This window comes from Crocodylus siamensis, chromosome 2 (genome assembly GCF_052110815.1).
Source record: "Crocodylus siamensis isolate JL-2025a chromosome 2, ASM5211081v1, whole genome shotgun sequence".
Classification (NCBI taxonomy): Eukaryota; Metazoa; Chordata; order Crocodylia; family Crocodylidae; genus Crocodylus; species Crocodylus siamensis.
In genome coordinates, this window is record NC_143396.1 from 35,164,875 (window position 1) to 35,188,066 (window position 23,192).

The 23,192-nt window shown below is 40.5% G+C and overlaps 1 protein-coding gene across 7 annotated transcripts; it reads left to right on the forward strand.

The window, feature by feature from the left end:
- The first annotated feature begins 218 nt into the window (after window positions 1–218).
- On the forward strand, window positions 219–23,134 carry PACRGL (parkin coregulated like). 7 transcript variants are annotated; one of them, XM_090035700.1, is made up of 11 exons: window positions 581–718; window positions 1,719–1,901; window positions 3,511–3,665; window positions 4,866–4,934; window positions 5,151–5,311; window positions 10,070–10,137; window positions 11,229–11,319; window positions 15,897–16,031; window positions 20,171–20,278; window positions 21,189–21,269; window positions 22,284–23,134. In XM_090035700.1, exons 4-11 carry the CDS (start codon window positions 4,898–4,900, stop codon window positions 22,338–22,340), a joined length of 738 nt encoding a protein of 245 aa, XP_089891826.1. In that variant the 5' UTR covers window positions 581–718; window positions 1,719–1,901; window positions 3,511–3,665; window positions 4,866–4,897; the 3' UTR covers window positions 22,341–23,134. The 7 variants fall into 7 exon arrangements, with proteins under 7 accessions (XP_089891831.1, XP_089891830.1, XP_089891826.1 ...); XM_090035701.1 differs by having other exon boundaries at window positions 3,511–3,660; XM_090035698.1 differs by lacking the exon at window positions 3,511–3,665.
- Window positions 23,135–23,192: the final 58 nt, after the last annotated feature.

The following is a 23,192-nucleotide window of genomic DNA, read 5'->3' on the forward strand; positions in this document are numbered from 1 at the left end:
CCAGCTGTTGGCGGTGCAATGTGAGGGGCGCCTCTGCCCCGCCACCCGCCACCCCCCACCTGGAGGAACAGGGCTGCAGCCCCGCTAGAGGCGGGGCAGGGCGGGGCTCTGGGGAAGGCTGGAGGCGCCCGGCTCCCTCTACCCGCCACAGCACCCACTGCGGCGCCCCCTGCACACCGCCCCACTGGGCGCTGTCTTCTAAGCCCACACGTGCCAAGGCCGCTCTTCTACGCATGCACGGGGGCAGCGGCTTGCAGGGAAGTTTGGCCTCTAGGCAGCCCGTAGCTTCCTTAGCAACGGCCCGGAAGCGGCGCGGGCGCCAAGCAGGGGTTCTGCAGTGCTGGCCGGTGAGGGGCGCGCCGGGGCGGGGAGACTGCCCAGGACTGAAGGAGCCGCGCTGCGGTTTTGCCGTCTCGCTGCGCGCTTCTGTGCTCTGGCCCCTTGTTTTGTCCGGGCCGGGACCCGCTCCGTGCCTCCAGCGGCCGCGCTCTGCTCGTGCCGGAAGGGGATCCCCCTCCTGGGCCGCATGGCGGCATCCAGGGGTGGGTGGGGGCACTTCGCTTCCAGGCATCCAAGCTGCTTCTCTTATTCCATCTCTTCTTCAACACGCGCGTGGCAGCTCCTGGCTTTCCCCTGTGGTTTTTCTGGTATTGGCTTTGCAGAGTAAAGTGTCGCCACTGGGAGAAAGTCTCCAGATTGGAGCCGTATCCGTCTAGAGGTACAAGCAGTCGCGACTCTAGTTGAGATGATCTCTTTTATTAGACCAGCAAACACCCTTCATCAGGCTTGTGGAAGTGGGAGGAGTTTTTTTCTGTTGGCAGGTCTGGCACTTCGGGGGTGCGGGTTCACATCACTTCTAATCCTGCTTCTCTTCTTTGATCTCTTTCTGACACAGCTGTTCAGGCCTCTCTGGTTTTCACCTTGACTTTCTGGAAGATTACGGTCTTCTGGGTAAAAGGTCTCTTCTCCTCCACCCAACTCTTCGGTTCTTTGTATGTTTAACTTCATTGCAGCCCTTCACTCTAACAGGATCCTTGACCTCCTTTCTTTTGAACCTGACATTTTGTAGTAATTCACTTGCACACCTTTTATTTTTATTTTCCTTGTTTTTCTTTGTGCAGCACATAAAAATCAAATGAAAAAACAAAAAACCACAACACTTCTCTGGTTTGTAATTGCCTGCTGTTGTGTCTGATTAAATTGTTTGCATGTCTTCGTTGCTTCTCAGAGAAAAAGCTGTGTTCATATGGGTGGCCATGCTATGATTGCATTTCTTTTCCTTTTAAAATGTGCTGTTTAAAACAAGCTATATAGGCAAATGCTAATGATATACAAATAGTCTAACAATATTAATCCTGGTTTGTTGTACAGATTTCAGAAAAATGGCAGATGTTTCACTGTGCTACCTAACATGTTGAAGGTTGGCACCAGCACCAGTGTGAAATAGTTAGCCATGGCATGATGCTAATATTTAATTTTATCATTTATTTTTATTTTATGACTTTACTATATGAAAATGTTCCGAAGTTCTCTTGTTTTGACACTTTCTGCAACATCAGAGATTAATAAAGTTACTTTAAGAAATTTGATGATTATAAATTGGCACTTACCTATTATATGCAAAATCCCAGAATTTTCTTACTTGACATTGTTCTCATTCCTTTTTATCTTCAAAATCTTTGTAACTCTTAATAGAATTTCTGCATTTTTATTTTCAGGAGCAAATATAAGCTGCTTCTCTCTGAAGAAAGGCACTTGATGCCCAAAAGCTTGTCCAGAGGTTCTCAGCCGTACAGTTGGTCCAATAAGTTACCATAAATTATTCTTGCCTCTTGGACGTTTCCTGAACCATCTCAGCTGCAAACCAACTTCAATCATACTATGTTCCATTAACAGTCAGTGTAAGGATCATGTAATTTTTTCCCCATGTATTAAAGACTAATAAATCTGTAGACTCTATTTTAAAATCAAAAGTAGTGATGCGATCAGGGAAGACCAGTGTTCTGAAAATGGCAAGAAGGAGAATCTTAGGTATTATCCAGCTGAAGGGATTCATGATTTAGCAAGTAGGAAATCTTTATTCAAATAATAGATTTTGATTTATTTTGCATTTGTACTTTAAGTACACTGCATGTCTAAAGTTGTTGTTTGGTTTTTTTTAAGGTCTATTATTAATTAAGAAATGACCTTTCTTATTATTTGACAGCCTCCACATAATTTGCAATTAAAAATACGTTCTAGCTTTAGAAATATGGTAGGTATTTTTTTTCAGTTTGAAGCTATTTGGGTATACTATGTTAATATACCCATTAAAGTAGCTAAACAGTTTAATGCATATTTATCTAGATTCCTAATTTTTACATACCTGTTAGAAAAAAAGAAATTATATGTCTTATTTACTAGATGATTCTTAGTTTTTATTTTGTGATTTGTGTTAGCCTGCATTTGTATGAATGAAAACTAGAATTCAGTTGAAATATTCTAATTATGTTTTATTGAAATAAAACTATTTTAAATGTGCTGGGTAGGTAGGAAAAATAAGTCATATTAGACATTAAAAATTATTATAGAAAATAGAATTATCAATAGTTAAAGAATATTACTTATTTTTTCCTACAAATTTAACAATTAGGCTGTGGGCAAAATTAAATGAATGAGAACAAATATAAGGAGGGGGTCTACCAAACTTGAGGATATGGCCAGCCCATTTCACGAGCAGATACTGGGATCAGCCACCGTTTTTACGGGCTGAGTACGGTGGGGACTTCCATGCCACTGATGGGCCGTGGTTTAAGTACCCTGACTAAGCCTGGGGAAGCCATTTATCCCCATGTTAAGCATGGATTAATGGCTTCCCTGGGTTTCATTGGAGTAATTAGGCCACAGTTTCAGACCATTCCCAAGCAGTAGGCTCTGCAATTTTGGTGGGCTTGCTGCAAAAAAACAAAACAAAACCAGCAAGCAGAGAAAAAGGCAGGAAGGCTTGCAGTCTTGGAGCATGGGGACAGGGGATGCTTCCTTTTGTAATGCCTGCAGCCCTCATGCCTCCTGCAGTCCTGACCTATACTGCCTGCAGCCCCCTCCCCCATTCTTCTCTCCCTTTCCCCATGCTCCAAGAGTGCAGGGCTTCCCACCCTTTTCTCAGCTTGCTGGGTTTTTGGAGGTGGGGGTGTTTTTCTTTTCTCTCTCTTTTTGCAGCAAGTCTGCTGTTTTTCATGAAGCCCACCTGAATTGGTTTCTGCAAAAATTGTGCAATCATGAATTTGGTAGGTCCCTAAAATAAGATGCTGCATATTTGATCTTTCTTCCCTATAATACAAATGCAAAAATGAGGGATCACTAGTTAGGTAGTAACACATATAAAAGGGATCTCATGATTATAGCAAATCAGTGTGAACCTGAACAGCCATATGATGCTGTCACAGGAAAAGCAAACACACATTTGGGTTTTGGTAACATACAGTATAATCAAGATATGGGAAGTAATAGTGCTATTCTATTTGATCCTAGTTAGGTCCCAGCTGGAGTATTCAGTTTTGCATACTACAGTTTAAGAAAGATACAGAAAAATATGAGGCTCCAGAAGCAAGTGACAAAGGGATTGAAAAACAATGCCAAAGGTGGAAATGGAGATGGAGAAACCCTAGGGACCAGGCAGCGGTGAGGCAAGTTTTGAGGGGGTGTAGGTAGGGGGGAGCAAGTCACCTGACTTCCTCTCCCCCCCAATTCCCCATCTGTTTCCTTGCCCCCTCATTGCTTTCCCCACCACCTACTTTCTTCACTTGCCTCTCTACTATTCCTTCACTGCCTGCCCCACTGTCACTTCCCCATTGCAGTGATGGCAGGGACAAATTCAAGATAACCCTCCTTGTTTAGATAATTGTATTTTAACAATTAGATTTATACATGGAAAATGTATGAATTTGTTATAATTTGCCATGTATTGAATGTAATTATTCAGGATCTTTTTGGAATCGAGAAATATTTTACTTGGATTGATTTAGGAATAGTGAACCCTGGTTTGTGCATGTGGTTTGTCTAGATGTCTAGATTGGTAATTGTCAACAAGACTGCCATGGCATTATGGGGATATTAGCAAGTGTGCCAAACACCTACATATTGTTCATTAGATGAATCCAGAAACAGCAAATATGAATTTATAGTGTTAAAAATATTCTGACTTGTGGTCTTTCTGAGTTCTTTGCAACAGAAAACTTGCTCTTATTATTTTTCCGTTGTCAAAAAATGAGTGAAAGCTAGTTGCTGGCATTTTGTGAGGGGTGCTTTGATTTTAAAAGTGTTGAAAACAGTTGGACTAGGTTATCTTTTTGGTGTCTTTCGAACCCATGATTCTACTATCTGTCATTCTCAAGAAATAATTTAGATTTTTCATTAAAGTGTACACTGAAGATTTGGTATGTAATGCATTTTCCTCCGTTTCATAAAAAAACAAACTAGAATCATACAGGTTATAATGGGAACATATTTCTAATTTTAAAATATTTTTGTTTACTTAATGCATGATACATACTTATTTTCTAATGGTTTTGGCAGTATAATGTCTTTTCCTCGTTTTAGTTTAACTTTGTTTCCTGTGTTCTCCCCTTCTGTCTCTCTTTTTCTACTACTTCTCTCTGTTTATTGCTCCAGTTCTACTCTGTTTTTATATTTTTCTTAATCATTCTGCTTCCTTTTGTAGTCTTTTTCATTCTTGCTTTTTATACCATTGTTACTACTTTTTCCTGTGTGTTCACTGTTCATAACCACCATCTACTGCAAGGTCTGCATTGCACTTTATGCTGCTCTGCTTTCTGTATGTTAGCAGTAAAGTGAAACTAACCAAACCCAATTTAACTTTGCTGCAGGTATCACACTAGTGGAGTGGCAAAGAAGAACAATGCTGGAACCGAAGAGATGTGATGTGTGTTTGACTGGTATGTATGCTACACTGTTTTAGGTGTTCATGTGTGAAAGAATACACACATGAAAATCATGTTTTATTACTTGCATGTTCTAGTCTAGTATTTTGGGGCGGTTTGGTAAAGAAAAAAGAAAAGCGGGGGAGACAATTTAGGTCTAAATCCCTTAGTTTACTGCAAAGCAGGAATAAGAACTATTATTTTTATTCTTTGTTTCCTTTTTTGTTGTAGGAAGTGATGATAGGAGAATGTCATCAGGCTTCCGAATAAAACCAAAGAATGCAGTGCAAAAGAGCAGGACCTCGCCATGTCCTTCACCAAATTCTCCAGAACCTACAGTTAAGCCACAACCAAAACCTAGTGATAGACTTAACCCCAAAACTATTGATCCGGTATGTAAAGATATTTCTAAACAAATTCATTTTTCCTGGAAGCCTGCCAGTGTAAATGACTAAGGACAGCAGCAGGTGAGGGAGTCACAAAAGGTGCAGACAGTGAAGATTTTTACCTCATTTGGCTACAGAAATCAAATAATAGTTGTGACCAAACACAAGTGCATGGATGCAGATACCATAAAAATGTCTGATGGGGTAAAAACATGAACCCTCATTGCATGAAGTATCAGATAAAGATGTTTGAAAATGTAGTGTCTTCTGTAACGTGTGTCTGCTAAGCTCCCAGCCTGTTGTTTTCAGAATGGGAGGGGGAGGGAGTTCAATCTGGGTTTTTATCAGCCCCCCTCAGAGGGTGGGGCAAGTGTATTGATGCCACCCCACCCTGAAGTGAGGGGTCCAGTTCACCCACCCCACTCCAGCACCAGCTGGGGAGCCACAAGAGCAAGCTCCCTCTGCTGCCTCTCCCATTCTGAAACCAGCCAGCCCTGGCAGAGAGCTGTAGCTGCTACTATGGGAACCTGTCTGCAGGCTCCCATCCTGCAGCTGGACTCGACTCCCCTCTGGAGCCAACAGTGAACTTCTGTTTGGTCTGGGGAAACGCTGTAACTCGGAACACTACAGAACAGGTTCTGAGTTGCAGCTGGGAACTGCACTTCTGTCTGCACCCATAGATTACAGCATTAAGTCTGAATGTCAGAAGTCTTTGAGCATAGAAAATCTGTGGTTTCCTAGGACTTAGACATTCTTGTGTACCAGAGATTCAGATTCTGATTAACTTGTGAATATTTGGAATAAGTTTCTAGCTCTTCCAGAGACAGAAGCAACAGTGGATTTAATTTACAGTGTGTCAGTTACTGCATATTCAATCTGTACTCTGAAAAAGTAACTCAACAGAACCAGGAGAGACTAACCAGTCTCACCTTTTTTATGGTTTATTGACTAAAAGTCATTACACCACTAGTTAACTAGTTTGCTCCATGTCTTTTGCAAAAATCCAACAGATGTGATAGCTAAACTTTCTTTTTAAATCTTGGCACTTCATACCTTTTAAAACTTATTTTCAAAGATGCCAGTTCTGAACAGTTGCATGTATCATGGTTGTTTGGCACACTGAAGTTTTGGACTCCTGTGGTGTTCTTTACAAAGAGATTTTAGAGACTGGAGCAGAATTTTATACATTTTACATGTGACCAGCTCAAACTGTCACAATAGCCAAAAAAGGCAATATCTGAGTCATCACTAGGGATGCAGGTTTTCTGTTCATTGTGGAAAAACACAGATTTTCTTCTTTAAAGGGGAAAAGCGTAGGAAACTACAAGTTTCCTCTTGTAGGCTGGCAGAGTTCCAGCCTGTAAGGGGTTGCTTGGGGTCGGGGGGATGTGGGACACAGGCTATCACGTGCATGTGTGTGCATGCATGCATACACATGGCCAGCAATACATCCAGGCAGCAGTGGAGAGCAGCTCCTCCAACTGCCTGCAGGTAAGTCTATGGGAGAGAGGGGGCATAAGTGACATGTGGGAGGGCAGGGGTGTAGATTGAGGTGGCCACAGTGAGGAAGGGAGTGGGGCAGGGTCAGAGTTGTGCCCAGCAGGGGGGCACAACTCCACACTGCCACTCCTGCTGCTCCTGGGAAGGCAGGGGGCACCTTGCTATGGTAGCACAGTTGGTGCAGGACTCCCAGCGGTGGCAGCACTGAGTCTCACTGCCCTGCTGTGCCCTCCTGTGCCAGCTCCCATCTACTGGGCTGTGGAGGACAGTGTAGGGAGGGCAGCATGGCATGGAGCCCAAGCCTTGCAGCTGGCAGCTCACATCCTCCCCCGCCCTCCATGGGCTCTGCTCGACTCTGCTCTGGCTGCGATGCTTGCAGAGGGGAGAGGAGCCAGGCTCTGCTCCGCTCTGGCTGCCATAGCCATCGCTACCTGGAGCAGCCTGGGCTTGGGTGCTGCTGGCGTGTGTGGGGCAGGGAACATATAGGATACAGTCACAAGGTCTCATAGCCCCGGTAGCTGGGGGGCCCCCCAAACGGGGCTCGGGGTGGGGCAGGGGTTTGTGAGTCGGGAGTGGGGGGCACCAGCAGGGCTGGGGAGCTGTGATTTGGGAGTGAGGTACTGAAAGGACTGGGGAGGCTGTGGTTTGGGAGCAGGGGAAATGGCATGGGCAGGGCACCAGCATATTAGGGCTGCTCAGTGTCATAAAGTAGTACAAGAGACAGCCACAGCTGGACCCACATCCAAAATCAAATGCCAAAATATATAGACATATAGAATGTGTTTTATTTTAATGATTGAGGCACTGGTTGCTTCAATATTGCTTTAAAATTGTAAATATATCAATAAAACATTGTGTTCAACTCATACCTATATATATATATATATATATATAGTGGCATTTTGTCTTAATCATGGAACAACACAGATTTTGGAGATTTTTAATAAGAGAATTTTGATGTGTTTTTTTTTTTTTCTTAATCGGAGAATTTGGTATTTTTAAACAGAGAAAACCAGGATCCCTGGTTATCGCCCATGTTAAAACTATAGCTGGGTGAAGATCCTGGGAGTGAGCTGCATTCCACCTTTCATGATGCCTATTTATTTGGTTTGTGGAAGCACTGTTTAGAGTGTATTTGTTCACACAAGGGGACTTCAGCTAGCTCTATTTACCTTTCTTTAAAGACTAATTAATTGTCACTTATTTTGAAGTTTGTCTGACCTTACTGGTTTATAATTGCAGATAGAAAGGAGGTTCAGGGGGGAAACTGAAATTAAAAAAAAATGGGGTAGATAATTCAGCCCCTAAATAACAGGTCAAGGAAAGGCAGAAACTGAATACTAGTTCTCCAAATTAAGAGTGACTAGGTGTACTGATATGTATGTAGACTGTTCAGGTAAAACCCCTTCCTACTTATGATGCTTGTTTTGAAAACAAGTGTTTGGGGTCACTGTGTTCACTGTTTATCACAGGTCTTTAAGGAAAGCTAGTTCAAATCAAACCAGACTGGCTTGGCAATCATAGTTGGAGCACAGGGTGCTGTGAGTCTGGATCTTGTCTGAGTAAAATTGCAGGATTCCATCCTGAGATAAGTGAATGCCAGAGGTTTAAAGCTAGAAGGGAGGAAAATGTTAGGCGAGAGCAATGTGTAGCATGAGTTATGGATAACTCTGAGAACAATAAAACTTAGTACAGAATTATGTAGGTTGAAAAGAGGGAAGAGGGGAGTTAAATGTCTCCATCTCTGCTGCAAAGTAGAAAAGGTGCTAGTTGCTAAGAACTGAAAACAAAATAATTACAGACTTTTGCTGCTGGGAAAAGTCTGTGACGAATCAAATGCTAAATTTATACTTTTTTGTTAAGGCTGTCTTCAGGCAGGTCTGAAGAAATAGATTTTTAGAAAAATCTTAAGTTACAGCAGGGCTTATGGAAGTATTCAGATACAGCAAGAACTATGCTTCTAAATTGTAGTGTCTTACCTTTATATTAAGAAGTTGTAACTTAGTGTTTACCCCCCTGCCCCCCCCAAAGTATGTCAGGATAGCTCCCTTAGGGCTATCACTCTCTGTGTACAGACATTCACTGCTACATGATGAAATGTTTCCCAGTAGAAAAATAGTGTGGGAGCTGGACTGTACAGATCTTTCTCCAGCCCCATGGCTAAAGAGCATTGCATGAAAGCACTCTATCCAGGAGGAATAGAGGGCTGCTCCTGGCCTTAGGGAACCCATTCATTGACAACATGTCCTCTCCCCTACCTGGGAAAGGGGCTAGCTGTCAAGTGGCAGTTGACAGCTGCTAAAAAGTAGGAGCTGCCACAGACAGCTGGGGAGAGTTCCTGCCCTGAGAGAATACTCCCCACCCCCATCCCTCCAGTCAACTGGGTGGCAGGAGGGGGGGCATTCTTTAGTGGCAGGAACCCTCTTGGTTCTCCCTTGCAGGAAAATAGCCCCACTCCTTGCACTTCTCTGGGCTAACCTGGAGGAGTGCAGGGTGCGGGGAGCATTCAATTAAGCCACAGAGACATAGCAGCCTAAATGCCCTACACTGCTCTGGCTGTGCAGGATGAGCCTGCCTCATTCTGTTCTGCTCTGGGTCAGCTGGATGGCCCAGATGGCAAAGGGGTAGCCAGAGGGGCTGGGAGTTTTGTATGCAGAGGCTTTCCCTGGCCCCTCTGGCTTTGAAATAGCCACTCAGCTTTGCTTGCTCTAGTCTTCTTGGTCCCTAGGAGCAGTTAAGCCAGAGGAAAGGGTGCAGACGTTCAGCATCCTGGGAGAAACTGTTCTGGGAATATATCCCTGATTGTTCCCAGGCAACTTTTCTCCCAGAGTGTTATTTTTGCTTCTGAAGCAAAAGCTTGAATGTCTGCATGCTTTGGGTTTCTATTGGAAGAACAAATGATTCTTGTAGTAGAAACTGAACATCTGTATATGACCACTGACTTTGTTGGGAGTGTTTCCAAGAAAAAAATAACAAAAATGAAGTGAGAAATTCTGCAAGGAGACATCCACTATTTAACATTTACTAATTTGCAGAACTTCTTTGCAAGACATTGGTAACGTGGTATATTTTAAACTCTAGTGTAAAAATGACAAAGTTTCTAGCCAGCTTCTATGGTATTGTTTATTATTTATCTGATTACAAGATTCAGGTTACATTGAAATGTAAATTAGTAATTAGCAATTTATATTTATAAATTAAATTTGACACTCATGAATAACAGGTATTTTGTTATGTCTTTTATTTTCTTTCTTGTCTAACCAGTTTGGTGATCAGCCAAAGGCCCCTTCTGCATTTGCTGCTATTTATTCTAAAGGGGGTATTCCTTGCAGGTAATTAACTTTTTTAAGCAACTGATGTGAATGTATTTAAACAATAGTTTAAAGTATGATAAAGCACATTAAGACTCTTTTATTGATTGTTGACTTTCATAGGATCAAAGCTGAATATGGAATTGGTTTCTCCGACATCCTGATTTTATTGATCTCTGAAAATGCTTGTATTATCTAATACCGGTCAAAAAATGTATCACCCAGTATTATGCTCATTTAGATATTTCCTATGATTTAGAAGCTCCTTGGCTCCAAGAGTAGAAAAACATTTGCAGTAATTTACTGAATTAACACTGAAAGCAGCTGATTTCTTCAGACCGTGGTGTTTTCTGCCCTCTAGTGGCAGAACAAAATAACATTGTTGTCATAGTAGGTAAGCATCTGCCTTCTTATCTTCCACGAAGGTGGAGGGAAACATTAGCCTGATTATATACCTATTACAGTAATGTCCTTTAACAAAACTGCTATAAGCAGTAGGTTTAGAAATTGCACTTTTTATAAGATGTAATTCCTGTGCATAAGTACATCCTGATGATGTCTCTTTCAAGTGGATACAGTTATTTTAAACAAATCTTTGAGTAACCATTTATACTTGTATTCAGTAACCCTTTCTTTCCAATGAACCAAAACTGATTTGATCAAGCATGAAAACAGCTAAGCTTTTCTCGTGACTGAGCTTCAGTATTCATACTATCAGCAAATCTGCCTTAATAAATATCAAAGTGTAGACTATACAAGAAAATACACTGACAGCTTGTATCCATATATAAGAAGTGTATAATATATTTTTTTACAACTTATTCTCTACCATGTATTTGTAAATGACTGAAGATTAAATCTGAGCATTGTCCTATTTAAAACTTTCTTGATAATGCTGTATAATTGCAGCATTCTGCCCAGCTTGGTGTGTGTATCAGTTACATCCAGAATTTCACTGGGAGAGCCATTGTTAGGTATAAACATTCTTTCACAGTAATTTTGTAGAATACTTAGGGACCTTTTAATATAAAAATTATTTATTTACTATTTATTATTCTGTGCTGAATGTTCTGTTGCAGCACCATTTCTTAAAACCCTCTTCTTTGTTACAGGTTGATTCATGGCTCAGTAAAACACAAACTACAATGGGACTGTCTTCCTGAAACACTTCCATTTGATCCTCTGCTTATAACATTGGCTGAGGTAAGCTTGCTTTTGTTGTGTAGTTATATTGCTAAAAAATAAAGTCATTTTTTTTATATGCAGTGGTCAAAAATTATGTGGGCATGCAGCATGTGTATAAAGATGCAAATCATTTCATGTGGTTACTAATATGCCTTAAGGAGTTAGTTAACTAGCTGCTTCATAGATCAAGTACCTACTCACTGCGATATCTGGGCACAGTTGTTGATTGATGATTTGTTCTTTGAACATAAGAGAAAAAAATTATTTTTACAAAAATGCCCTAAAATTTCAAACACTGTTAGTTCATTTTCTTAGTATTACACTAACATATTTTTAAGTGGAGGAAAGGTCTTTTTTTTTTTCTCAGAGACCTAAGTTCAGAACAAGATTATGTTAAGTATTTACAAGCGAATTTAGTTCTTAGTGCCCAAGTAAAGTATCTCACTTAGAAACTGGGAATCTTACAAGGGAAGAAAGGAGGAGAAAAATAGTACATCTGCTTTTCCAGACACCATATTGCATGCTTTCCTACTGCGATCTAGATAAGCGGTTGGAGGATAATGTAATTACACTTTGATTTTGTAATCTTACCAAGTTGTGATAAACAGGAAAAATAATGGGTGCAATTAGAGCTGGTCAAGCACCATAAGTCAGTTGATCATTCTTTTTAAAGTAACGTCCCAGTAATTTGTGTAATGAGAGAGAATAATGGAAAACTGCTGAAACAATCAAGAACCAGCCTCCTATGAGGATAGGTTGAAAGAACTAGGATTAATTTATTGAAGAGGAGCTGATTTAGGGGGAATTTGATAAATTGTCAAATACTGGAAGGGAGGATATGTGAATGATTCTCTATGACCTCAGGGGGGTAGGGCAGGACAAGAAACAATCATCCTATGTTACATCAAGAGAAACTTAAGCTGAGTATTAGGAAGAACTTTCTGACTATGAAAGTGGTTACATGTTGAAACAGGCTACTTGGATTGTGAAGTTTCCATCTTGGTGGACATTTCTAAGAACAGGTTAGATGGATACTTGACTGGGATTAATTAGTCAGGGATGATCTGGCCTTGAGCATGAGGGTGGACTGGATGGCCTCCTGAGTTCTTTTCCAGCACTAGTTTCTATGGCTCTCTGTTTCTAACCAAAATGGTCCTGTGTATTTTGCTATATTACATAATAATATTTTACCGTAAATGACAATTTAAATAGTTACTCAAAGATTTCCATTCTAATTCTGTTTCTAGCTCAAAGCTCTGACTCTTAACCAGATTACAGCAGCAAAGCCCTAAGTTGCTGCAGGATCCTTTTAAGGGTGCCATGCAGTAGTAGCACTGTTAAGTGTGCAAACACTTACACAAAATACAAAACTCTAAAACTCTTGGTTCAGAGATTATACTTTTTATTAGATGGGTATTATCTCTGAACCAGGAGTTTTGGAGATTTGCATTTCTTTTTGTCTCAGACCAACTTAGCTACCAAATACATCCCACAAACACTTGCACATAATTCACAAGATAAATCCAGAGATTTGAAATGGAAATCTGTATCAAAAACATTCCAACCTGTTGTGGCCTTTTTGAGCTATTTGCAAAAGAAGAATGGCTCTATTACTTTTCTGTCATATTAGTGGGAGTTTAAAGCTAGCATTTTCTGACAGGCATTTTGAGTGTAACAAAGTTGAGAACCAATACTGGTTTACAGTACTGTTACTTACACAGGCAGACAAGATCTCTGTCCAGCATCGATGTGCATGTGTGTGCGCATTGGGCAGAGATTGAAAGATTATTTCTTTCCCTCTTCCTGCATTTAAAATGGCAAGTATATATATTTGGAAGTGGGAAAGAAGTAATCTTGCTATCTGAGAAAATCTTGCAATAGTATTTTGATCAGGCATGATGCTGCAATGACTAGCCCATGGTCATAGATGAAAGAGTTTGGATGAAAATTGCTTTCACACACTTGCCTTTGCAAAATATACATTTCTTTGTTATTTTAGTAGTATCTTGGCAAGTGTAGGTTAACATTTTGTAAACTTTACAGTCTAAGTAATAAGTACATTTGGAGACGTATTTTTAGTAGGTGCAGCATTCTGGTATGAAGGAGGTAGTCTTTGTCATATTGCCTGCAGTATTTCATCCCAAGTTGAGAGTAGTTTTCAGAGCTCCAGCTTCTCTGAGGAATCCTTTAAGTCATTTATGGTATTAAAGATCCTTCTGTTAATCACCAGTTTCCCATGTGTAAATACAGGCCTAATCTGCCAATGCAAAGAAAGCTTTCTCTTCAGTAACTGAATTAATCCCATTCAGTGCAATAGGAACATTGAAAACCAATTCACTAAACAAGCAGGAAACTTGAAAAAATATGCTCAAGTATGTGTTTAATTTCTGCGTCTTGTATTAGTTGCTACAAATTATTCTATCCAGATTTTTATGGCTTCCCAGCACTGGCTGTGAGGTTTGCCTTGAAAGATCTAACTAATTTTAATTTGGTGTTCAGTATCAAACATGTCAGATTTATCTTTACGTATAATTAAACATTTTAGCACAGTGGTATTGAACCTTTTTAGTCTTGAGGCACCCCTTGGAAAATGCCAGATCTTAGTTCTCACTTGTTTTTTGACTGCAGAAAAATAATAGAACAAATCTTCTCTTCTAAAAAACTCAGAAGGTCAAAGTTTTAACATTATGGATTCCTATTCAAAATCTCTAGGTTTATCTTGTGAATCATGTTTGCACACCTAACAGTGCTAACATTGCATGGCATCCCATGGTACCCTTGAAAGAATTTCAGGGCACTCCAGGGTGCTGCAGCCTTATCAAGAATCACTGCTCTAGACAATAACTTGAGTAATAGCAAAGTGAAGAAAGGAACTCTGGGAAGCCAGACTGAGGGTGAAAGGAGTCAAAGAGAGCTGGCTGTACTTTAAAGAATCCTTACTGAGAGTGTGGAAAGAAATATCCTGATGTGCAGGAAGACTAGCAGGTATGGCATGGAAGACCAGCTTGGCTTAGCAGGGAACTCTTCAGTAAACTAAATCACAAAAAGGAAACTTATCACTCGTGGCGACCAGGAGGGGTCCTGGATGATTGGAAAAAAGCAAACAGAGTGCCCATATTTAAGAAAGGGATGAAGGAGGATACAGGGAACTACAGACCAGTCGGACTCACCTGTGTCCCTGGAAAAATCATGGAACAAGTCTTTAAAGAATCCATCTCAAAGCAGCTGAAGGAGAAAAAGGTCCCCGAATCGATTAGGAACTGTCATCATGGATTCACCAAGGGCTCGAAAACTGGTTGGAGCATTGGGCTCAGAGAGTAGTAATCCAATGTCTTGATGTCTAGTTGGCTGGTGGTATCAAGTGGAGGATTGGGCCAAAATTAATCTCATGAGGTTTAACAAGAACAACTGCAAAGTCCTGCACTTAGGGTGGAACAGTCCCATGCACCAGTGCAGGTTGGGGGCTGAATGGCTGGCAGCAGCTCTGCAGAAAGGGACCTGGGGGTTACAGTGGACAGTAAGCTGAATATGAGCCGGCGGTGTGCCCTTGTTACCAAGAAGGCTAACAGCATAGTGGGCTGCATTGATACGTGTGTCACCAGTAGGTCAAGGGAAGTGATTGTTCCCTCTGTTCAGCCCTGATGAGGCCACATCTAGAGTACTGTGTTCAGTTTTGGCCACCCTACTACAGAAAGGATATGGACAAGTTAGAGAGCGTCCTGCAGAGGGGAACAAAAATAGTGAGGGGGTTGGAGGACATCACTTATGAGGAAAGGTGGAGGGAACTGGGCTTATTTAGTCTAGATAAGAGGAGACTGAGAAGGGACTTAATAGCAGCCTTCAATTACCTGAAGAGGGGTTCAAAAGACAGTGGAGCTGGATTGTTCTCAGCGGTGGCAGATGACAGAAAAAGGAGCAATGGTCTTAGGTTGCAGCAAGGGAAGTTTTGGTTAGGTATTAGGAAGAATTTTCCCACTAGGGGGCTAGTAAAACACTGGAACAGGTTACCCAGAAATGTGAGGGAAACTTGGAGGTTTTCAAAACCCAGCTAGACAAAGCTTTGACTGGGCTGATCTTGTTGGGGATGGTCCTGTTTTGATCAGGCGGTTGGACTAGATGACCTCCTGAGGTCTCTTCCAACCCTAACTTTATATGATTCTATTATCATGGAACAAAACGATTTCAAGCATATGGCTTTTGGGTTTCTCTGAGTTCTGTTAGTATTAAGATCTCACAAAACTTGGATATTTCTGTTTTTGAGAGTATGCAAATCCCTTACAAATGTAACCTATTTTCTTTTCATGGGTCTGCAGAGAAGTGATTTTGAGAAGATACGAAGATAAGAAAGTACAAAGGTTGATTAAATAGACAATGTTAAGGATTCAATGGTGTCCTTTAAAATTTTGAGGATAAAAAGAATAAGAATATTCATTGAGCACAGCTGTACTCAGTGGATCCACATGGTGGAGTTAGCAGGGTTTATGTTTTTGAATGACTGTGATAATATTGCTACTTGTAGTAGCCTTCGATGCTCTAATGTACTTTTGTGTCTTAAGGAAAGTTACGACTTAAGCAAACATTTTAATGTATTACAGGGTCTCAGAGAGACAAAACATCCATACACATTTGTATCAAAGGAAGGCTTTAAGGAATTGCTTTTGGTGGAAGGTGCTGCTGAAAAAACTCTTCCCTTGTTGCCTCGTCTCGTTCCAGTGTTAAAGGCTGCTCTGGTATGTCTGTCTCTTCATTTAGTCTATACCTTTTTTTACTAAAATAATGTCAACAGAAGAAACATTGATAAGTGTACCATAAAATAACCTTACTACTTTGCACATGTGCATTATCTGTTACTTAGAAGGCCTGCACCACTGACAGGTAGGGTTGGGGTTGAAGTAGAAACCCAGTGCCCAATACAGTGAAGTATATCTAGAATGTTCCTCTGAGTGGAAAATTATGCAGAAATGAAATTACACAAAATCCAGATCCCATTCCAAATAAGGAAGTGTGTTATGCAAGGACTTAAATGTCTTAGGAAGTTCAAAACAATGGAACATCAATGGGTAAGAGGAGTAACATTAGAAAACAGGATTAAGTATCTTTTGTTTAAAATTCTTCAGAGGTATCATTGTGATATATTTGAAAGATTATGACGGGGTAAAAGCCTTGCATTAGAAAGGGCCTATTCTGTCTCCTTTGTTCAAACTGAAAGTTAGTTGCGGGAGCAGATACAGAATCTTGAAAGTTGTTCAGTTTTAGATGCCTCTGTTTCTCCACGTGTAAAGGATAATAATACAAAAAACCATTCGAGTTTTTATGAGGGTGGTCAAATATCTGAAAAATCATTGGGATCTTCAGATTATAGGAAGAACAATTTCTTTGATCTATTTTGTAAAGCATTATTGCTTAATCTTCTGGTTTTTGTGGTTTTTGTAAACTTTCCTTTGAATTTTTTTATTGGTTATGTGCTTTAACCAGTGCTGTGGAACTAGATTCACTAGGCATAAGCAGTATATGCATACATAGTTGATGTTTTCATTATGATTACAATTCAGTATATTATTGGTGGAACACTATAATCCAGAAGGCATGTTCTGTGTTTTGTAATGCATATTGCCAATTTTTAATAGTCCACAATGGATCAAGACAGGTTTGCTTCCAGTGTCTCCTGCTAGCCAGGCACAGTCATTACTCATTATTCTGGATTTACTGTTCAGTAGCTAAAATATTATAATTCCAGCTTATTTGCATGGTTAAGTTGCTTTTTTAATGTAATATAGATAACTGAATCAAGTATTTTATTAAAACTGAAATATTTAGTTGGTCTACTATAATTTGTTTAGTACCCTTGGATTAGCTTCATATAGTCTCAGTAGGGAACTAACTTGAACTTACCTGGGATTTAGGTCCCTAAATTCTAAGGAGTGATTCAAATCGCTCTGGCATGAGACCACCCTAAAACCTCATTACATGCTTCAGTTTGGGATTGCAAAGATTTCTAGGCAACTACACTTAGACACTCACACATTCATAATACAATCCCAAACAGCTAACTAGAGCAGACTCCTCAGATGCTACAGCCTGAATCTGCCTTAATACTGCACTTGCCTTTGCAAAAATAGCATTGGTCTGTGAGCATAAGAAGTGCCAACTAGGTCTGTGCGAAGCAGTTGGTATTTGCTTCGGATTCGGCCAATTTCAGGAGACAGTGATTCGATTTGGTGATTCAAATCACTGCCCCAAATCAAATCTCCAAATCAGATTCAGTTGAATCAGCCGAATCTCCAAATCGGCCCCACTCATTTACTGTTGCCAGGTGGGAAGGTGCCCCTCACTGCCCAATGCTGTGTGGGGGGCTCTGCCATGGGCCCCCGAGCCCCCATGGCTGCCCTACCTGGCTCCAGCTCCCAGCCTTTTGGGGGGGGAAGAAAAAAAGCTTTGAATCACCAGGCAGGGGGGTGGGGCTGGGACAGCGGGCGGGGGTTGGGGGCGTGCTCGGGGGGCTGGGGCAGCAGGCAGGTCATGGGGCCTGGCAGGGGTCCCCCATGGTCCCCGCGCCCTACTTGCCAGCATAGAGTCTGGGGCCAGCTCCCTGCTACGGCAACTGGGGACTGCCTGAATCGCTAAAGCTCTCTGAAATGATCCGGGGAGCTTCAAATCAATTTGGACCTTTTACTTGGTCTCTTGATTCAATTCTGATTTGGAGATTTGGCCACCTAATTGGGCTGAATTTCCTCCGAATTGAATCGGCATCTGAAGCTTCCCTAGTGTCAACCTACCCTGCTGTATAGTTCACTGTTTGAGCATTAGTTTGCCAGTGAAGTCCTCCACAAGATCATACATGTTTTGCTCCACTACTTGATCCATGGAGAAGGTAGCATATGAATAAGATGTGACCATGACATGGCCAGACAGGAGTGAGAGTGGTTCTCATGGTGGGTGTGCCTGGTTGAGGGGGACGCAGCAGCGGCATAGCAGCACCAGAAGAGTGCTAGGCTCTCCTGCCAGATCCTCTTAAGTATTTCCCATGGAATTGCCAGCTGCTGCACCTCAGCCAGTGCCCACCCTAGGACAGGAACAACATCCCTGGCAGCCCCCTCTGCAGAACTGGGCAGTGAGGTATGCTGAATTGCTCTGCAAGGGAGCATTTAGCAGGTTGTGAAACTGCCTCTTTGGATGGCCTCCTGAGCACCTGCAGACCTCCCCGTAGCCAAGCAGCTAGTATCTGTTTATCACCACAAATTGAGTTCTGTACAGTAGCGGCAGCCAACAGGGAAAACGACCTACATGTCTCTGAGTCTGAGAGTGCTAAATTATGCTAACTTGTTTGCCTGTATAAGAGGAAGGTGTTTAGATAACTGCCATCCATGGGGTCTGGTAGCATCCTCTCGTTACTTAATATCTTCAGAGTGGAAGTTTGTAGTTGCGGTGTGTAGGCAGTTAGCAAAGAATTCATGCTAGACCTTGAGGGAAGAGGCAAGGAGGATGGAGGGAACGCTTTTGGATTGAGATCTCCACACTGAGCCCACATAATTTAGGGCTGAGCTCAGGCCAGATTCTGAGCTGTAATGTCAGCAGAGAAAGCAGTGCAGGGTGGCCCTGACTCTATTTTTTAACTCCTTTAAAAATCTGTCTCAGAAATATATTAGAAAATGTAGTAGGGTCATCACAATCCTTGGGAGTTAGGGCATCCTTGTGGACCATGTGCTGCTTTTCAATTGACAGACAGTATTGAGGTCTCTAAGACCTATATAGGGGGAGGGAGGTGCTTTGTCAGAATATGCAAAGTATTTAGAAAATGCTTGAGATGATTTCAGCCAGAACGTACAATAGCTAGGGTCTGGCAGCACAGTCTGCCTGCAAGAAGAGGAAAGCAGGGCCATGTAAATATGTTGGCTGCTGAACCATAGCAGCTACCCCTCCTTCACTCACAGTGCTTTGTGCCCATGCGGCAGCTCTACTTGTGCGAGTGTGTCCCTACCCTGTGATTCAGTTTACCCTCTGTGGTGTGTGCTGCCTGCGTGAGCAGATTCCAGAATGTTACATGGTGGCTCCATCCTCCCCTGATTCACAGAAGATGTTGAAAATGATCAATTGTGGGAGGTGTGCCCGAAGCAGCAGGATCTCGACTGTGTTCTTGGCTGTAAGATACTGAGTGTCTGTGTCCTTTTGCTGGCAGCATCCCCGCATGTCTTGAAGCTGTTGCTGAGTGCATCCATTGTTCCATGAAGTCCAGTGCTGTATGAGTATTTGCTGTGCATCTGAAATACAAAGATGCCACTCCCCTTACTGGCTGCTTGCCTATTGTCTGAGCAATGCCCAGGGTCTGTGAATTGCCCTCAAGAGATGTTCTGCTTGTACCCATTATGATTATGGAGAGATTGAGTAAGTAATACACAGCAGTAGGCACCTGTGTCTCCCTGCTGACTGTATGGAAGTGAATCCTAGCAACCCACCTTGGAAAATTTGAATCAGTTTTCGTGCCTGGGCCTGTAGTGTTTAAGCAGGTCTCTAACCTAAGTCAGGATATATACTGGTACAGTTTGCCTCTGGTCTAAGATGTAAATTATTAGTTTGAAACTTAGTCCTGACAGTATCAAATTCTTGATGTAGCTTAGTGAATGTTTTTCTGTTTGTTTTCCTAAAATATATTTTTTTTCATGTTCACATTGTATCTTAATGCTGTATTTGTAGTTCTCAACCTGCTAAATATTACTAAATTTTACTTTGTTTCAGTACTCTGAAAAGTATAAAAGTCCTAGTTAAGTGTAATTTAAGTTCAATTTTATTAAATTTTGGAGAGCTTGGACATTTGGTTGAGGATAACTATTTGAAAACAAATTATTCATTTTGATTTTTCTCCTCTTTCAAGGCCCATTCAGATGGTGAAGTGTTTGAAAGGGGATTGAATGCTTTGGTACAGCTGAGTGCAGTTGTTGGTCCTTCACTTAATATTCATTTGAAACATACACTCACAAATGTAAGTTTCTTATGATGATTTTGTTGAGATATTTCCTCTTGTTTCATACAGAAATGATGGAATTTTCAAGTGTTCCATCAAAGGCCTTTCTTGATACTTTTGTACAGATTTATAGCTCTGTGGTAATCTGGTGGATTGTGTGGATCTAAGAATCCACTAGTCCCAAAGATTTGAGGTTGATTAGGTGCTCTGTTTCAAAGGTATATTGTTTCTTATAAAACGATCTCTGTGCTTTTAAATATTAATATATATAAACAAAGTCAGTGAAGGTTTTTAAGAAGTTAGCAAAAAATCTTTCTACTTTCTTTTAGGATTGCTTACATAGGGAATTTATTGTGAAATAAACTAGGTAATAGTTTGAAAATTCTACGTGCAGTAATTGTTTGGCATTAGCTTTTTGAATGGATGTTTACTTTTCTGTTGAGTAACTTTTTTTCCACTTAATTCACTTCCAGCAGGAACTTCTTAGTACAGAACAGAAGAACCATTCCAAAACAGTAATTTTGGTCCTCCATGTAGACAAACCCTTAAAGTCTACATTAAAAAGTAAGGTGTAAACTGCTCAGTAGTATTTTATGGTAAGGCTAAGTTAAGCCCTTTTCATAAAATAACCTGTTACAGAAAATTCAAATAAGGTGTTTTCTTGTTTTGCACTATTGCTATTATTGTACTGAGAGCCTTCTGTTGAGCTGAAATTTTGTTACTGAAAGTTTCATTTTGCTTTTTGCTTTTAAATAAGTGTATTACTACGGCACAGCTCTAAGTCCTTGTAATGCTGCTACTTGCTTTCATTTTTCTGATCCAAGATGAAGCTAGATATTAAAACTAAGATAAATTTAGGATTTTTTTTCATACATTGTACTAAAATACTTTATTTTTTTCAATCCTTTTTTATTTACTTTTCCAATAGCTCTCAAAGAGATTAATGAACAAAAAATTTAAAGAGAAAATCACAGATGCTTTACAAAAGTTAGAGCATCATGGTGGAAAGGTGAGTTGTTGTTGCTCCCTACATGTTACTTATGTGTATGTCTACAGAGACTGATTCCTTCTTACGTGCATTTGGCCCTGTTTAGACATTTTACATTAGCCGGGACGACAGTAAGGATCAGAACCCAGGATTGCTTCATACTATAATTCTAGTCTCATGAGTCGGGTCTTGCAGTATTTAGGGAAGGAATACGTGAATGCATTAAGATCTTTGTCTTTTGGTTCCACCTCTGTTGCAGCCTCATATTTTACATTATCGTTATCATCTTTTCTAGAAAAGTTGAAGGAAAGTACCCATTTAATTTGGGGCCACACCTAGATTATCCATAATCATAATCCCTCAATATCACTGCATAGCACCCCCATGTCTTTGTTTCTTGTTGTCTTTTTATTTACATAGCTAAAATACCTAAAACAGTTATACTGTATAATTTTTAATTACTTTTGCAAGGTCAGCTCAATTTAGTTTACGTATTTGGTAATTCAGTACCTCATTCCAGTTATTTCTGATCCTCATAAAGTAACTTTCCATGCTGAATTTTCTTTTTTCTTCTTCCCTGCTCTCCTGTTTACTACTACACTTTTTTGCACCGATTATTAAATTAGTTATGTATAGAGTAATAAGTAAAAGACTTTTCCCCTCACTTGTGAAATCTAGCAAGAATTTGCATCCTAACTTGAATTTATAGAGATTCCAATTCTTTTCTACACTTATAACTTGGACCTTTTCAGCCCAGTTGACCACACTAACTAGTTCAGTTGATATCAGTCTGTCCTTTTGGGGAAAAATAAGTTAGTGGCTTGCTTCTCTTTTGCTTTTTTTTCCTATTTAGAAAAATATTTCTCTCAGAAAATGCTACCTTAACTTAGTTTTGTCCTCAAAGCTTTTCTTGTAATAGCTTTTTTTGGGCTTGTTTTATAGTGTTTTGATATGTACAAGGTTGAGGAAACCTCATAACTTGGGTGTCATCAGAATTGAAGCTTCTTATTGTTTAAAATCAATTTTTGTCAACAGGAGAGTGTGGCTGTCATCAAGTCTAAAATCCCAACCTATTGTTCCATCTCCTCTTGAACAAGAAATGTTGTAGTTACTGTACTTGTAGCTGAGCTCAGGGAAATCAGAAGTTGCCTGTGGACATCACTGGAATTTCCTTGGGGTATAATTTATTCTGTTTAAAACTAACTGCAAATCTCCTGGAATGTGCTGGGACCGAGAGGAGAAGAGATGAATATTTGCAATGAAGTGAACATACATCAACTTGTGCAAGTCTAATTCTGGAAAATAGTTGACTTTTTCCTGTGCTCTAAATCTGAAACTACATTCAATAATTGGCTATCTACATTTGTTGCAAAAGTAGAGTAAATATCAATTCATTTTTGCTCTGTATTTCAATTTCTTTTACTAATTCTGTCACATCTACTATGTTTGTGTGTTTATCATGTATGACGCAAGAATTTGGCTGTAATTACTTGAGCAGTAACCAACTCATTGCTAAATGGCATGTACCTGTTTATTTTGATATTGATGTAACTTGCAGTAATTTATTCCCATGATGAGTCTTGTGCAGATGGAAAATGTGAGGGTATCATCACAGAAGAACTGATTTTTATACCACTCATAGATAGTGTTGTTTCAATAGTATGAATAATGTAAAAATAGTAACTCGTGTGTTGATGTAACAATGTTAATCTGGATCCTTCCTCCTATGCCCTGCTTCTCCCTGTCTCCATCCTGGTGACTTTACTTTGTCAGGTAAATTACTTAAGTATTAAACTGTTAGTTCAGTACTACTTGAAGCTGGTAACTCAGGATACTTGTATGTAAACTTTTAAACAATAAATCCATTTTGTTAAAGAAATATTAAATCCAAAGAAATGCTGCTAGGTGTCTCCCCCCCCCCGCCAAAAAAAAAGTTCTCCTTTT